General features: G+C 37.5%; 1 protein-coding gene across 1 annotated transcript in view; it reads left to right on the forward strand.

Moving 5' to 3' along the window:
• The window catches only part of THSD7B (thrombospondin type 1 domain containing 7B), a 788,242-nt gene extending 771,558 nt beyond the window's left edge, over positions 1 to 16,684 (forward strand). The window contains exons 25-27 of the mRNA XM_077956542.1: positions 2,406 to 2,598; positions 6,780 to 6,867; positions 15,492 to 16,684. Of these exons, the coding sequence (XP_077812668.1) occupies positions 2,406 to 2,598; positions 6,780 to 6,867; positions 15,492 to 15,573 (363 nt within the window). The 3' untranslated portion in view covers positions 15,574 to 16,684. The remainder of the gene's footprint in view (positions 1 to 2,405; positions 2,599 to 6,779; positions 6,868 to 15,491) is intronic.
• The last annotated feature ends 314 nt before the right edge of the window (positions 16,685 to 16,998 follow it).

Below are 16,998 nucleotides of genomic sequence, written 5' to 3' on the forward strand. Positions count from 1 at the left end.
CTTGAACATATGACTGACTGGTTACAACTTTTCTCTCATGCTAAAAATAGAGATGCATCTTGAGAATATGGCTTTAATAGCTGAGCATATACAAACCTTCTTAGTTAGATCTCTCTACTGTGATATGAAGATATCATTTTGTGATACTTTCAATTAAAACCAACTGACAATATCATATCTATGTGTTATTATTATTATGACTACAACCTGAACTAAACTATGGGCAGTTAACATGTGCTTTTCTTACCTTTTTCCTTTTGTAGAAAATTGAGGTGCCTTGTTTACTTTTAGTATCTATTTATCCTCAAAATCATGTGTTCAGTCAATAATTGGTGACCTAAATAAAGTTAACTGGTTGTTGAAGATTGGCATGAGTAGCTTTGTGAAGCTAAGTTCTGTTCAGAAAATGCTAGATAAATAGCTTTAGGTAAGGAGCCATAAGAGCAAAGTCATAGAGATTCATAATCTTATGCTTATTCTCTTCCACTCTTCTCTATGGTCTGTATACTTGCTGGAGGAAGAGCTGTTAATTTTCACGTTCACTTCCAGAGGCAGATAGGAATCTTCATCCATCATGTGTCACAATAATCTGCTTCTTGGTGACATTCATTGTACTTGAAAATGACCAGAAACTTACAGACAAATATAAAAGACCCATTGTCACAATGCCAACTAGGGATGTGATGTGGGATGATACTCGAGTTATTACAAGGAAGGAATAACTCAGATAGCCATAGGTATATTTCTCTTGAGCATGTGTCTTTGGTGAAGTCTTTTATCTCCCATGTAAGGCTGCCCTCCTTGAGTGCAGAAGTAAGCCTTCGAGCAGAGACGTAGTTTCATATGGTTACATCAGCAGCAGCAAATCCGTACAGGTCTGCAGCAATTTAACTCTTGCCTCCTCAGAGGAAAGAATTCATCTGAGGGGCGTAAGGCAGAATGAGAGACTGAGGCAAGTATTTGAACAAGAGTGAAAGTTTATTAAAAAGTTTCAGAGCAGGAATGAAAGGAAGTAAAGTACACTTGGAAGAAGGCCAAGTAGGCAACTTAAAGAGATCCAAGTGCCCTCTTTGACCTTTGACTTGGGTTTTATATGTTGGCATGCTTCAGGGGTGGGGGTTGTTTCCCTTCTCCCCCGATTCTTTCCTTAGGGTGCGCCATCCACATGCACAGTGACCTGCCAGGACTTGGGAGGGGCCGCATGCACAGTGTGTTTACTGAAGTGTACGCATGCTCACTTGAGGCATTTTTCCCTTACAAGTTGTGTGTTCCTAGAGGAAGGTCATATACCAGTTAAACTGTAACATTTTGACTCTTAGCGTGATTGAGCCCATTTGCCCAACTCCTGAGATTTTATCAGGAAGCTGCTGACCACCAGCTTCAGGTGTTTTCTATCTTTTGGGAGACTGCCTTTCCCTAGTGCTGGCTGCAACCGATTATTATGTTAGCGAGACAGTTTAACAACTGCCTAACCATCACCTACTGGTTGCCTGACATTCCTGGTGGGGGACCCTTCTCCTGTCCTGCTTATGTCTTCTTAGCTACCGACTCTAACAGTTAGTGGTCAACAGTAAAAGGTGATGGAGGGATTTAGCAGCTGTGATAGCAAGAGCACTTAATTCAAAGAATATATGTACATAATCCCTGTTGCTTTGCTTCTCAGTAGGAAGGGTGGGTTGGAGCAAGTAGGCAAGGATCTGAAACAACTGGAGATAAGAGTTGAAGATAATTTGATTAAATGCCATAAACATCTCCATAAGAGAGGAAAAGATGGCTGGGCACGGTGGCTCACACCTGTAACCCCAGCACTTTGGGAAGCCGAGGCAGGCAAATTTCCTGAGGTCAGGAGTTCAAGACCAGCCTGGCCAACATGGTGAAACCCTGTCTCTATTGAAAGAAAAAAAAAAGACAAAATTAGCTAGGGCGTGATGACAGGTGCCTGTATCCCAGCTACTCAGAAGGCCGAGACAGGAGAAGTGCTTGAACCTGGGAGGCGGAGATTACAATGAGCTGAGATTGCGCCATTGCACTCCAGCCTCAATGACAGAGTGAAACTGCATCTAAAAAAAAAAAAAAAAAAAAAGATAAAAAGATAAAAAAAGAAAGAAAGAGAGGAAAAGACATAGTTAATTAACTTTGTTCACAAAGAACTATGGTTTAATATGTGGCAGGTGTCAGAATTGTAAACACATTTGAAAAACCTAACATTTGATTTAAGAGCTGACTTTGGAATTTAAAAAGACAAACTATGTATTTGATTATCATGTCATTGGTAAGTCAGTTGCCCCAAACCCTAAATTGCCATGATGTATAGTGCAAATATTAAGTGATTTTAACATATGTATTTTTATTCATTCATATGTTTGACTCACTGTGTAACCATAAAAATATTATTTATGCTATAGGGTGGAGTCTGTGGTTGTGAGAAGGGCTATACAGAGATAATGAGATCAAATGGTTTCCTGGATTACTGCATGAAAGTACCAGGCTCAGAGGATAAAAAAGCTGATGTGAAAAACCTTTCTGGGAAAAACAGACCTGTGAATTCAAAAATACATGATATTTTTAAAGGATGGTCTCTTCAACCACTTGATCCAGGTGAGTTTCAGTTGTAAGAAATGAGAATTTTCTCACAGGAGGTCTATGTTTTGACCACTTCTCATAATGGAAGGAATGGAGGGAAGGAGAAGGGAAGGAGAATGGAGAGGAGAGAAGAAAGAGGCAGTCTGGCATAATTCAGGGTTTCTCAGATTTGAATATTGCATGATGCATGAGTCCCTTTAAGTGTACAGTGTTTTCATGAATGGTTGAACATAAGTCTCTCAACCCCAGTCTAAAAGACAGTGAGTTAAGTAACAAAATAATATCCTTTGAAAATATCTTTCTTTTTTCTTGGGTTGGGGAGAGGGTTTCACTCTGTCACCCAGGCTGCAGTCCAGTGGTGTGATCTCAGCTCACTGCAACCTCTGCCTCCCAGGTTCAAGCGATTCTTCTGCAATAGCTTCCCGAGTAGCTGGGATTACAGGTGCCTGCCACCACACCTGACTAATTTTTCTGTATTTTTAGTAGAAACAGGTTTCACCATGTTGGCCAGGCTGGTCTCAATCTCCTGACCTCAAGTGATCTGCCCGCCTTGGCCTCCCAAAGTGCTGGAATTACAGGCATGAACCACTGCACCTCACCTGAAAATATCTTTCAATCCTAATTTATCTCTGAGAAAAGATCTACTCTTATAACTGAATTTGTATATATAACTAAATGAGAGAATTGGAATAGAATCTCAAGGACTTGTAAGAAATGTCCAGAGATCCTATTTGCTTCAAGAAACACTGGTGAAAAGGTAAAGAGTATCAGTTTCAAAGGTAGACAGACCTTACTGGCGTCATGGCTTACACACACCTGTTTTGTGATTAGCTGTAGTTTCTTAACTTCTCTGGACCTCATTTTTTCATCTATAAACTCAATCTAGTGGTATTTATCCTGCAGGATTGTCGTAGATATTGCAGTATTAGGCCTGCCGGGCTCAGTAATCGACTTTTACTAAGTGCAGGAATGGACATTTATTAGATGCTTTCTGTTGCCCTGTGGCTCTGTGCTGGCTGGTTGTACAGCATGAAATGTCTCATTACGTTCTTAGAACCTAATGAGATGTTATCATCCCATTTGAGAGATGAGGTAACTGAAAATGGCAGTGCAGGTTAATGTTATCAGTTTCAGACCACCAGCAAGTGACAGAGGAAGGTTTTAAAGGCAGACCTTTAAGGCTTTTACAAACCCCTGTCCCTGCTTCCCACTTTGTGAATTGGGTAGAAGGGGAAAGCCAGAGACTCTGTGGCCATCAGACACTTCTTTTAGAAACAAAACGCTGAAAATGACCAAGGAAAGCAACATAACTCCTGGGGCATAGGAAGGGAAGACACAGAAAACTCTCAGGCAAATATACCCTAGGAATTTTCCTTCCAGACCCTAGGCCTTAGCCGTACCAGAAGGGTCTTGATGACCCATTTAAATGGAACACAATCCAAAGCCTAGGCCCAGAGAAACACAGATCTAACTGGAGAAGCAATATTTATACACCTCAGTCAACTTTTAAGAAATACCACCATATCTTAGTTAACTTTTGATTCCCCTGCATGTCTGGGAATGCCAAAGGTGTTTAAAAACATCTCATTAGCTTTAATGCTAAATTAGAAGTAGATTTAAATGTGAAGGAAACATGATATTAAATATAGCCAGATTCACCCATTGCCTGTGGACCCTATTTCTGAAAGAGAATTAACTTGAGGTCCCAGGGAAATGAGTCTTGGAATCCACAAGTAAGCCCTTAACCTTTTATTCATGGATGGAACTTGGAGATCTAACTAAAACAACAATATCATATGTGTGAGTATACGTGTGTGTGTCTGTGTGTGTCTAGATACACAAAAATATGTATTTACACATATATATGTATATTGGGATATAAATTGCATGTGTGTGTGTGCTTATATTTGTATATATATAGATAAGTGTATATGAAATATGTATTTGGTCTTGAGAGAGTTTACAACTTTCATTAGGTTCTCATGGTGAGAGTGTAAATTAGAGCAACCTGTCAGGAGGACGATTAGGCCATACTAATATGTTTATTTACCTGTCATATATTTTGACCTAAAATGTTCCTCTAAGGAACTCATCATGCAGTTATTTACACATATACTAAAAGAAGTCTGTAAGTTATATTAATTATATGATTGCTTATTATAGAAAATGAATGAAAACAATATAAATGCCCACAAATAGAATAATGGGAAAACCAAAATATAACTGTGTCATGGTGAATCACAGGGATACTAAGAAGAGGTAGACCTTCTTTTATGAACTAGTATGAAAATATTTCCAACCTATATTGTTTAGTGGAAGAAAAAGTACAAATCAAAGTGAATGATATGTACCATTTTTGTCTTTTTAAGAAGTGTATGAATTGGTATATGTGTGCTCAGGTGCTTGCATATGCAGAGAACTAGAAAGATTCACAAGGAAACTGGTAACAGTAATAGCTACTCTGTAGGGAATTGAGAGGGTAGTGGGAAGACTTATTTTTCACTATGTATCTTTTTTAATAGTTAGAAGGTTTAGCCTATCTTTTATGTCCTTATAGAATACATTAATGCTTTTTTTAAGTAACATGGCTTTAAAGGTTTTATACCACCACACACCTCTAACCTGGGGATTTAAAAGCACTGGATCCTCCCAATGAATCAATCAGGGTGTTATGGATTATAAGCTATAAGGAGCATCCTAACTCAGGAAAGACTTTTTTTTTGACCAACGTAAAAACTCAGAATAGGCCATTTCATCATTAGTGTTTCAAAGAGATTAGAATCCAAGCTTTGGTAAAAGTTTTATGACCATAGAAAAATACCATTACTACATTGAACCTTATTCTAAAATCTGATTGAGACTTGAAAGTGTCCTATAAGCAAAAACTATAATAGGTAGTTGTAATGTAATTGAAAGTAATTGTGATTTTATTCAAAACAAGTGTTGTTTACAATAGATTTTGATTGTTTTTCCCCACATAGAAGCTTTTCAAATAAGATACTGTTACGTGTATTTTGGACCTGTAGTTAATTACATTGGTGTAGTATGATGAATCTCTGTGTGTTTCTTTCAGAAATAAATGCAATTCGTTTTGGATACTGAGGTATTGCCTTTGTCAGTCCAATTCTAAGTTTAGTTAGCTATATGCTCACATAAAATAGAGCAAAAAACATTAGAGTGACAGAAACAACTCAAGTTTCTATCATATGTAGAAAAAGCATATATATATTTGTGAATGTATGTATATATATACTCAAGCTTATATCTTATATAGAATAAAAGTAACATAATAGATTAAAATACATGGTTAATGCATTTTGTTAACTGTAGTAGACATCAGATCCAAAATAATGTGTACTTGTAGACACATGGTGATAATTTTACAGTAATTTGATGAATTGATTAACTTGTTTGGTCATGTAGTTTTTGTTTGCCTAACGTCATTTTGGAAGTAGAGCCACTAAAAATGGTCATAGTAGTTTTCTTTCCATGCAAAGTTGTCTCTTAATTATAATTTTCTTTGTTCTTTTTATGTTGTCAAATGTTTTGCCATATTTTTGTATATGCATATAACTATAAACACCTTAAATTCAAATTAGCCTACCAATTGACTGGATTTTATGAAATAATGATTACCAGTGTTTGTTTGGTATTATGAAAAAATTTGATTGACTATCTTATATTTTACATTTTCATTTCTTTTTCATCATTTGAGAGCTGTTACCTATGGATATTTCCACTTATGCTTATGACTTGTACATGTCTCAGAATTCAGATAAAAAGTAAAACATTCAGTAACATAAAAATTTTGGTGCCATGAAGTTACACCTAATGCTTTTGAGAGTTAATTTGCTAAAAATCAAACAACAATGCCAACTGTTTATCTATAAAAGTCCATTAAAAACGGTGCCATGCAATATTTTAAAGTTGTTTTCATAGACATAATTTCTAGTAGGAAACCCATATTCCTATGATGTTCTAAGACAATCTTTAATTTCTGATTATACCTGGCAATTTACAGAGTATGCTAGAACATTGCTAACTTCTGCAGTTGAGTGCACAGTTGGCTAAGGTGCTGGTGTTCAAGTACAGAACTAATGGTCAGCTTGGGGTTGTCAGATCTAATGTTGCCCTGTCTCTCAAATGCTGCAGACTTCTGTATGCTAAGCTTCTTATGTTATCTCTGTTTTAAACAGATGGCCGAGTAAAAATTTGGGTTTATGGCGTTTCAGGTGGCGCTTTTCTTATCATGATTTTCCTAGTATTTACTTCCTACCTTGTTTGGTAAGTACTAATTAGTAAAAAGTTTATATTCCGTATTTTTTATGGATTTAATGTTATACTTGAAAAAAGTATCTCAGGATCATTGCCCATTATAATAGAATTCTTGAGGCCAAGAAATAATCTTCAACAGTAGAATGGCTGAATAGTTGAAATGAGGAATCATTATTTTTTTTGTTCTTATTTGAGATAACTTTTTAAAATTTGGTATTTGAATAATATGAAAATCATTGGTCAGAACTTTTCCATTTGGGTGTTTTGATTTCGATCAGTAGTTTTCAGCCTTGACAATACATTGATGTCTCCTAGGGAATCATGCTTGATCCCCCTCCCCAGAGATTCTGATTTAATTAGTCTTGGATGTGGCCAGGTCATCTGGGTGTTTAAAAGCTTCTGAGGTAATTCTAATTTGTGGCCCAGGCTAAGAAAATTACTACAGATAATTTCAGTTCTTAAATTTTGTTCTTAAATTTTGAACGGTTAGGTTAAACTGACCAGTTGGTTAAAACAACCTGTAAGCACATTTTAAATAGTAGAGCAAGTTGTTTTTTTATATTGACAAGCTATGAGACAAAATTTAACTGATGATCATTTCCAAAAAAAAAAAAAAAAAAAACCATTTTGTAAAGTGACTAGTTCTGAGAATTTATTAATCTCAGAAAATAATAACTAGTTCATCATACAGAATATATTTTAGTTGATGAACTGCTCTTGAAACCAGACAGAAGTAAATGCAGTTGACTCTTGAACAGTGTGAGGACTGGGGTGCCTACTCCCCACACAGTCAAAAATTCAAGTATAATTTCCGACTCCCCCAAAACCTGACTACTAAGGGCCCACTTTTGACCAGAAGCCTTACCAATAACATAGTCAAATAACGCATATTTTGTATGTTTATGAATTATATACTATATTCTTACAATAAAGTAAGCTAGAGAAAAGAAAATGTAATTAAGAAAATCATAAGGAACAGAAAATATATTTACTATTCACTAAGTAGTTATGGATTATCATGAAGGTCTTCATCCTCACCATCTTCATACTGACTAGGCTGAGGAGGAAGAGGAAGAAAGAGGGGTTGTTGGCCTTATTGTCTCAGGGGTGGCAGAGGCGGAAGAAAATCTGCATGTAAGTTGATGCAGTTCAAACATGTGTTGTTCAAGGGTCAACTGTAGATGTTAATGTTTTCAAGTGTGCTAAGAATATTATATCAGCTTTTTGAGCAGAAGTTTCAATTGATTTTTTTAAATTTTCATGAGATCAAAGTGTTACTTCAATTTTTTCTCCTAATAAAGATATTTATATTCATCATCTATTTCAGAGACTATTTTCCTGAGAATTTTTACCCAAGTTTTAATTTTGATTCAAATTCAGCCATTGTCTATTAACCTCAAATTCTGTTTCCAAGGCTACACAGGTTTTTAAATCTTTGCTCTTGGTCAGTGAAATTTGGTGAAGGAAATAAGATGACTTTAATTCTTTCTACCACCTATAGTGGTAGAAATTTTTCCCTAGAAATTAGATTTCTATCCAACTAACATTTCCCTGTTGTTGTAGTGAAAAGTGTCATCTTCAGTTGGTCATTCATCCTAGAATCAAATTTTTTTTACTGATTTTCTTTATTCAAATTGATGTTTGGCTAGTATTGCCTAGATCTACTCTTAATGAACAAATGTGAATTTGAAAGCTTTGTATGAGGTTTAAAGGAACAGGAAGCATTCATCACCAGAAAAGATTAAAACAAAGGGGAAATTTCTTAAATTGCAGCAAAGGACATGAAGGTTTGGCCAATAGGAAACTACTTTCAAAGCAATCAATAGACCAACCCAGTGTAAGGTAATTAGATAGTCTGTCGGTCTATAAAAGCTTAGATGAATTCTAGCTGTTAGTAACCAACCATATCCCCAAATCCAGATTCTATGCTTCCCTTTTCCCTTAAATATTTAAAAGATTAAAAATTTACATGTAGTAACACATACATTTTGCCTTTTTTATTTTTCTCCATTCCCTTCAACCTAAGAATGTGTTAACCGTAATCTATTCCTTTGACAACAAATGTTTATTAAGGCCCCTTTCTGCATGACTCTAAGTTCTGGGAATTAATTAGGTACATCATTGTATTCTGTAAACAAACCACTTTCTAGAGAATTTTTTTAATATATATTCATGGGATACAAGTGCAGTTTTGCTACATCGCTTTTTGGTGAATTTTAAAATATAAAGTATCAATGAAATTTCTCTTTACTTTTCAGTAGCCAAATTACGTAAGTATTTATGCACATTGTATCTCATAGACATTTTTTTCATGCTGAATGTCTGCCTTTAATAATGTCCCTGTGGAAGTAGCGCTCATATTTGGACCGGCTCCCGTCTGCAGTCTACAGCCAGATTCGTCTTTCTGAAGCTTAGCTCCAAGGATCAGCCCTTTCCTACTCACACACGAGCTCTAGCTTCCCACTGACAGCAAAACTAAAGTCATGTTTTGGCTGCCTCACCAGTTGACTAAAGTCTTCCACAACTGGAGCCCAAACAACTCTTTCAAATGTATCTGCTACTAATTCCCTATATCCTATATAGGCGCGTATGTTATATAGGCTCAAACACATTTAAGTCTTCATTTTCTAACTAAGGAAAATTTTTTAAAAAAGAAAAAAATTGACTTTTTAAATAAACTTTTTGATTTAGATAAGATAGTAAATTGTTTATGCTAATATTTAATCAATGTGCTAAATTATAGTTGCATTTATTATCTTATATCACACATAAATACAGTATTTCATTATATAAAATGCTCATTTTTCTCTAATTTCATATTCATAACCTAATTTTATTCAATGTCTCCATCTACCTTTCAGATAAGTCACTCTTATCACTGCTTTAGTCTTTCTTTCCACAGTTCACTTCAGTATCAGGTTTAGTATATTCATTTCCACCCAAGTTGTTTGAGATACAGCACTTCTTTGGATCTCTTTGTGCTGCTGTTTCAGAGGTTTTTATCCTCACATCCAAATACCTATCTGCATACATTAGGGAGATGGCCATTTTATTTGTCTTGTGTGTATATCTGTGATTTGCATTTTTTTAAATAGCTTTTGGTATAGCAAATGTAGCCCCTCATTATATAAAAGATTTTATAGTCATTGAATATAAGACTGTCGCCTCTTTCTGAAAGATAATTTTGAGGAGGAATAATTTCACATTAGGGCACTATATTAATCCATTGTCATACTACTATGAAGAAATAGCCAAGACTGGGTAATTAGTAAAGGAAAGAGATTTAATTGACTCACAGTTCTGTATGACTGGGGAGGCCTCAGGAAACTTACAATCATGGCCAAAGGCAAAGGAGAAACAGGCACCTTCTTCACAGAGCAACAGGATGGATTTAGTGCTGAGAGCAGGGGAAGGAGACCCTTATAAAACCATCACATCTTTTGAGAACTACCTCTCTATCTTGAGAACAGCATGGGAGAAGCCATGATTCAATTACCTCCACCTAGTTTCTCCCTTGACATGTGGGGATTATGGAGTTTATGGGGATTACAATTCAAGATGAGATTTTGGTTGGGAAACAAAATCTAACCATATCAGTCACTTAGGGAACTGCCCCTCTAATTTTCCAAGGAAGTTTCTGCTTCTGTGGCTTACTCCTTGTTTTCCATTGCTAGCTATTGGTACTCTGCCTGTTCATTAATCCCTGTAAAACTCAAATACCAACATTTTCCTTTTTAAACAGTCTGGAATAATTTGTTCATGTCCCTTTTCTCGTGGTAATTATGCCATTATAATATTGTAGTTATTTATATAAACATCTTCCTCCTCTATCAAACCCCAGGGAGTTTGGGTGGAGAGAAGTAATGACTATGCTTTATGGATTGTTTTAAAGCATGAATTTGATAAAGATTTATTGAGCAAATAAATAAAATGTATTAGTAAAAACTTATTGCCTGTATTTAAAAAAAAAAAACAGTCTAGGAAAAAAGTCTAATATTTATATGTCAAATATTACATACATTGCCTTATTCAATCATAATAATCCAAGGAGGTGTTGCTATTGCCATCCCTATTTTAAACAGTAATTGATCCCTAGTGAAATTTCTTAACTTTTCTGAGGTCACCAGCATGGTAGAATCAACCCCAGGTTTGCCTATCCCTAGAGTGCACACTCTTTCTACTGGCCTTTGAATCTTTGTGATTTCTTTCTCTTGAGTGATGCCCAAAACTCCTTAGACTCAACAAAATGTCTATAGCTTCCACATTTCTTAGAGGCTCCTTGTTTCACAGGTAAAGTAAGCTGTAGACCTGGTACAGACCTATTGATATAAAAACATGTACCATTTACGGTTACATATGAGCTGCCAAAGAAACCCAAATAGATATTTTCCCAGCATCTAATTCTATTAAATGGATTGCAGAAGAGTTAGAGGATGACAGTTTTAGAGATTTTATGTTTTTGCCAAAAACAGAAGCCTTAGGACAAGAGAACTGCTGAAATATGCCAGGTCTTTGGTGTATACTTCAGATGAAAGCAATTTATAATAAAACTTGAAAATGCTTCTGAGAAAATGTCAAAAAATAGTCTTCTAAAGACTACTTCTTTCTAATACTAGCCTTTGAACATCTACCATTAGTGTTTGGAGTTTCAGAAATATTATTGATGCCCCTTCTCCCCTGGCAGTAAATATCCATGAAGCAATTTAATGGGGATGACCACTGGATGAACTTTCTGTTAACCTAGATGTAGCACCTGGAAGTTACACCAGATAATAATGTCCAGTCTGCCTTGCCCAGCATAGTTCTGTAATACACTCTCATTCTTCCCAAATTTGAGAGTGGTACTTGCATCTCCATAGGCTTGTCTCTCACAAGTGGCTGCAAAAACAAAATATGGTTTGCTGCTTTCATCAAACTAGTTAATCTCTCCTGGCTTGAGAATGAGTCTTTGCTGAGAAGTGCCAGAGGCTGGCTTGTCAGTCCACAATGAGCTCACTTTTCTGGCTTAATGAATTTTTATCCTTTGCTAAAATGCAAATGACCCTAAAAGAGGTCACTTTAAAATGTGTCTGCCAGTGATCTTTCACAGCTAGGATTGCAAAATGGTTTTGTGCTTGTGCCAACTCTAAAAGTGGCTATGGCTGTCAAGAGTGCTCCGTTAGGAAGAATGATGAGGCTACACCTCAGCTCAACAGGAGAGAATAGAGTGATGGATTAGAGATGTCCACCTGGGCACAGGATGACCGGTGGTGTTGGTGGCCTATGATGTGCCAGGCATTTATGGGTCCTGATTTAGTGAGTGAGGGAGGTGATCATACCTTTTCTTAAACCAGAGTGGAGGAGAAAAAAAAAAAGAAATAAACTTACTTCTAAAGGAAAAATATGGATACTATAGGGAGAAAGGAAAGCAAGCCAGAGGCTCTGAAGACAAGGCTCCTACTTGCTGGCCTCCTCAATGTTGGCCTTGCTGAGTGCAGTCTTGCCCCTCAGCTCCTCCTGCTGAGGTTCTTTTTTACTAGCCAGAAAGCCTTGCCAAGCCGCTATTTGGCGAAGTGCTACTATATTCAGTGGTCCAGAGAGTAATATTTGAGAGGAGGCTGATCTATTCTAAGCCATAAAACTTCTCAGATCTCATGTATTCATAATTGCGATTTTGGTATCTGGCAATTGGGGGGTGGTTGCACAATATGAAAAGATGCATGATAAATGAGGTCCTAATCCCAATGAACCCCAGCATACCACATGGCCCACAGAGGTCCAAGGCCTACCTATTAGTAGCCCCCTCTTCTCGCCAGAGGTGGCCACAGAGTCCATGATTCCAAACATGGTAAGTGGTATGAACATATTTGTGTAAATTTGGAATCGAATATTCCAAGCCTAGATCATACAGACTGGCCAAGTTGACGTGTCTCCCCGGAGATAGTATTGTCTCTTTATAGAGATATGACCACCTCTAGCCTTTCTCCTGGCTTTGCATTCTCAACTCCCCAGTGTTTAGGATTCTCTAATTTATCCTTGCCCAGTGGCCTTTAGCAAATGCCAATTAAGGGTAGACCGCCAAAATCTCTGTTTTGGAAGCAACTACATTTCTTAGCCCTCTCTTCTTCTTTGCACCCTTCCCACACAAAAAAGAAAGCCAAGAGAGGTGGGAGGGAGAAGACTCCTGCTGTAATTTCAGATGAACTTCCATGTACTCTTTTTTGCCATTAAGACAACCCACCCCGTCACCACCACCACCGTCAGGGTAGATTTACAGGCTGTCACTTTCAGATTGCCTCAACCTCTGGTGTGTGTGTGATTTCTTAGCACCTTAAAATGCCGTGGAATGGGATACCCAGGACTCCATGTCAAGCGGGGTTCATGCCAGAGCCTGAGCCCATCAGTATAATTAGAGTCACTGGAACATATTTAGTATAGATAAAGTTAAATTGGATGTTATTCAGATAATTAAGCAATGCCCGTTTTGAAAATTGGAGAGGACCTGGAAAGCAGGAAATTGAAGGCTGAAGCTCCCTCGGGAGAAAATTCTGAATCATGTTTTTGCATCTCCGCAGCTTCTCTGGTTGGAAGTTGCTTGCCTGCAGCCATCTCTGCCCAGGACTCAGCACATTCTCAATGAGCACCCGCAGCATGCCAGGTGCCAGAGTGGGGGGCACCAGGAGAATCTGCAGTTCCTTTTAGGAGTTCTGCCAAAACCATTTTTAATTTATTTCTTTAACTTGTATCATTTGCTTCAAACATCAATCAAAAAATTAATTTTACTCCTTAAATTAAAACTTGAGCATTTTTAACTAGGAGTTTCTCCCTACAACCATTTTAATTTTATCAAATATTTTTTATTGCAGTAAAATTCACGTAACATAAAATTCACCATTTTAGCCATTAAGTGTAAGAAGCTAGACACAATAGGCCACATACAGCATGATTCCATTTAAGATATCAAAATCTATCCGGGCAGAAAGTTAATTGACGAATGGTTGCCAGGGGCTGAGAGCAGGGGTAAATGGGGGAGAGACTGCTTGGAAGAGTGCAGAGTCGGCCGGGCGCGGTGGCTCAAGCCTGTAATCCCAGCACTTTGGGAGGCCGAGGCGGGCGGATCACGAGGTCAGGAGATCGAGACCATCCTGGCTAACACAATGAAACCCCGTCTCCACTAAAAGTAGAAAAAAAAAAAAAAAATTAGCCGGGCGTGGTGGCGGCGCCTGTAGTCCTAGCTACTCGGGAGGCTGAGGCAGGAGAATGGCGGGAACCCGGGAGGCGGAGCTTGCAGTGAGCCGAGATCGCGCCACTGCACTCCAGCCTGGGCGACAGAGCAAGACTCCGCCTCAAAAAAAAAAAAAAAAGAGTGCAGAGTTGCCTTTTGGCACGATGAAAAGGTTCTGGAGCTAGATAATGGTGATGGCACCCACGCTGTGACTGTGCCACATGCCACTGAATTGTATAGATTAAAATCTTTGTTTTTAAGTTAGATTCACTCGGAATACAAAAATTAATTCATAGGTGCAGACCAAAAAATGTCATTTCTACCAAGTGCCAAATGAATTTCTACCAAGTGCCAAATGTATAGATATATGGAGAGTGTGGTGAAAAGGTTAACGTGTGTTAGATTTGCTTAGAATGCAGGCTCTGCCACTCACTCAGTGACCTGAGGGAATGTAAACAACATCGGTGGTCCTTCTGTGTAAAGTAGCAATAATTCGAATGCCTCCCTTGCAGGGTTGTTCTGGGATGTTTTGAGAGATTTTGTGTAAAATGTTCAGCACAGATCTTGGCACTTAGTATGCATCCAATAAGCAATAGATGCTAATATAAAATAAAAGCATGGAAGGTTGGAGACAGGGAGAGAGGTGAAGTCAGGCTGTGTAGGCCGGGCAAAGCAAAGCCCTTGAGGAGGGAGGGTAAGTGTGGCGGTGAGAGAAGTTAAGTGGCAGAATTAAAGGTTACAAGCATTTGTAAATACAAGTTAAGATTTTCCCGTACTAAGAAACAAGGAATGTACTGCAGGGTGTTTTGCCCCACATCTGGGGCATCGCTGTATGATTTGGGGATGTTGTTCAACATGTTTTCTCTCCATGAGAAGGAAAAACAGCCTTCTCTGACCTGGCAAAGTTGTGGACTTCAGGTAAAGCAGAGACCAGGTGAGAATGGCTTTGCACGGAGTAGAATTGGTTAAATTTTCCTGACACACTCTGGCATCTTGGCAGCTAAATGTCAGGTTCCAGGTCAGAGCAGAAGTGTGTTTACTGAAAAACAAGACCAGCAGGGTGAGGCCTGGCTGCTCCAGCTGCTTATGATGTTGAGCATCTGTGATGTGAAGGTCACAAAAGCTTAAAAATTAGTGAGAAAAGACATTCCCGTTGTTGTATATCAACAAGAATATAAAAACGGAAACAGCCCTTCTGCTAAGTTCCTCCATTCCACTAAACCAGTTTTAAGATTGTGTAAAATGATGGCTTCTCCTTCACGGAGAGTGAAAGCATTCAATATTCACAAAAGGAAACTCGCACATGTAGAGAAATGAATCTCTTTGTCATTTTTACTGCTTGAATTTCTATACCTCAAAATTGTCTTTGGCAGATGAAACAGAGCTCTATGAACTTACTTTATCTGAGGAATTTTTTTTCCCTTTGCAGCAAGAAGCCAAAACCACATCAAAGCACACCTCCCCAACAGAAGCCTCTGACCTTAGCCTACGATGGAGACTTAGACATGTAACCTGAAAAAGAAATCCAAATGTAGACATCAACTGCCTTAACCGCTTTCTCTTTTGTAGCTCTCAGACTTCTCAGTTTTTTGAGGAATCTCATGATGTGATATATTGGGCAGAATACAAATATTGCAAAAGTAATATTGCCTCAACTTCATTTGGACATGGAGTCAAGGATTATTAGGTCTGCCATTTTGTTTTCAAGTTGTTTGTGGGTGTGAGTATTTTATTTTTTGGTTTTCCCAAGGGACCTGAAAACCCTTCTCTTCCTGTTTGGAACTGGGAGGAAGAAAACATGATGGAATTCCCACAGACTTGAGTAAACTTGATCTTCAGCAGCATAATGACAATCCAGAGGAAAGTCCAATCAAGGCATTTACTGTAAATGACGAGTCTGACACTGCATTGTTACGCACTATATTAGTGCAAAGTCTTTATTCTTCCCATACGTCAACACTGAGTTTTCTAAAGTTTACATTGGTTTAAAGACTTTCAAATTGGATTGCCTATTTTCATGAACACAGAGAGAATGGATTACCATTTCAGAAATTCTCTGAGTTTTTAACCTTTAAATATTGTATTTTGTTTTGTAGCCAGGAGATGATGGCACTTCATGGTTTGCAGCTACTGAAAATAGCAGAGTGTGTGTTAATTGCTGGACTAGATGAAAGCTAGGTCATTTCTGCAGGGAATGTGTACTGAATGTTAGAGTGTACAAATGAAATATGTGGTCAAATTGGAGAATGAGGTAGATTATTTGATTACTAAAACTGTATTTTAACAAAAACTTATCCATGTAGATATAGCATTAACCAGACACAGTTGTAATTCAGTTTAATGATGACAAACTCTGCTTTTGTAATTTCAATTTTCTTATCTGAATATTTATAAATTCTTTTTTCAAATTTAATTATCTGACCTCATTTAATATACATCAAACACCAATCCTGTTTGTAGAAAGTCTTGCTTTTATAAGGTTTCAATAATATCTAAAACAACACATTAAAAAGCTGAGACCATTTTATGAAGATAATTGTTTGTAATCATAGGTGTTGAAAGTAAAAAGGTGCCATCTTGTGGTATTGACTTGTATTTATAACAAATAAACTGCTCAAGAGACTGCAGTGTTGGCTGTTCTAGATTTATTCACTTCTGAAGTGCCTTGCCCTTGCTTTGACAAAAACAGTATTAATATCAGTTTTTCAGTGTTTTAGGACTTGACAGCTGCTATCGCTGACAGAAAATAAAAAAGGAATCTTACCCCTCCACACTATCAGGCATACTAGGAACCAGTGCCAGTCACAATGACATAGAGTAGCTTTTAGGGAACAGTTAGAGCTGAAATAATATTAGAAAAAACCGCTGTAATCATGCAAACACTGATATATAAATGATGTGAGAGAAGGAAGAAAATTGAAATGTTACAAATCTGA

The sequence above is a fragment of the Macaca mulatta genome, chromosome 12 (genome assembly GCF_049350105.2).
Source record: "Macaca mulatta isolate MMU2019108-1 chromosome 12, T2T-MMU8v2.0, whole genome shotgun sequence".
NCBI classification, from domain to species: Eukaryota; Metazoa; Chordata; class Mammalia; order Primates; family Cercopithecidae; genus Macaca; species Macaca mulatta.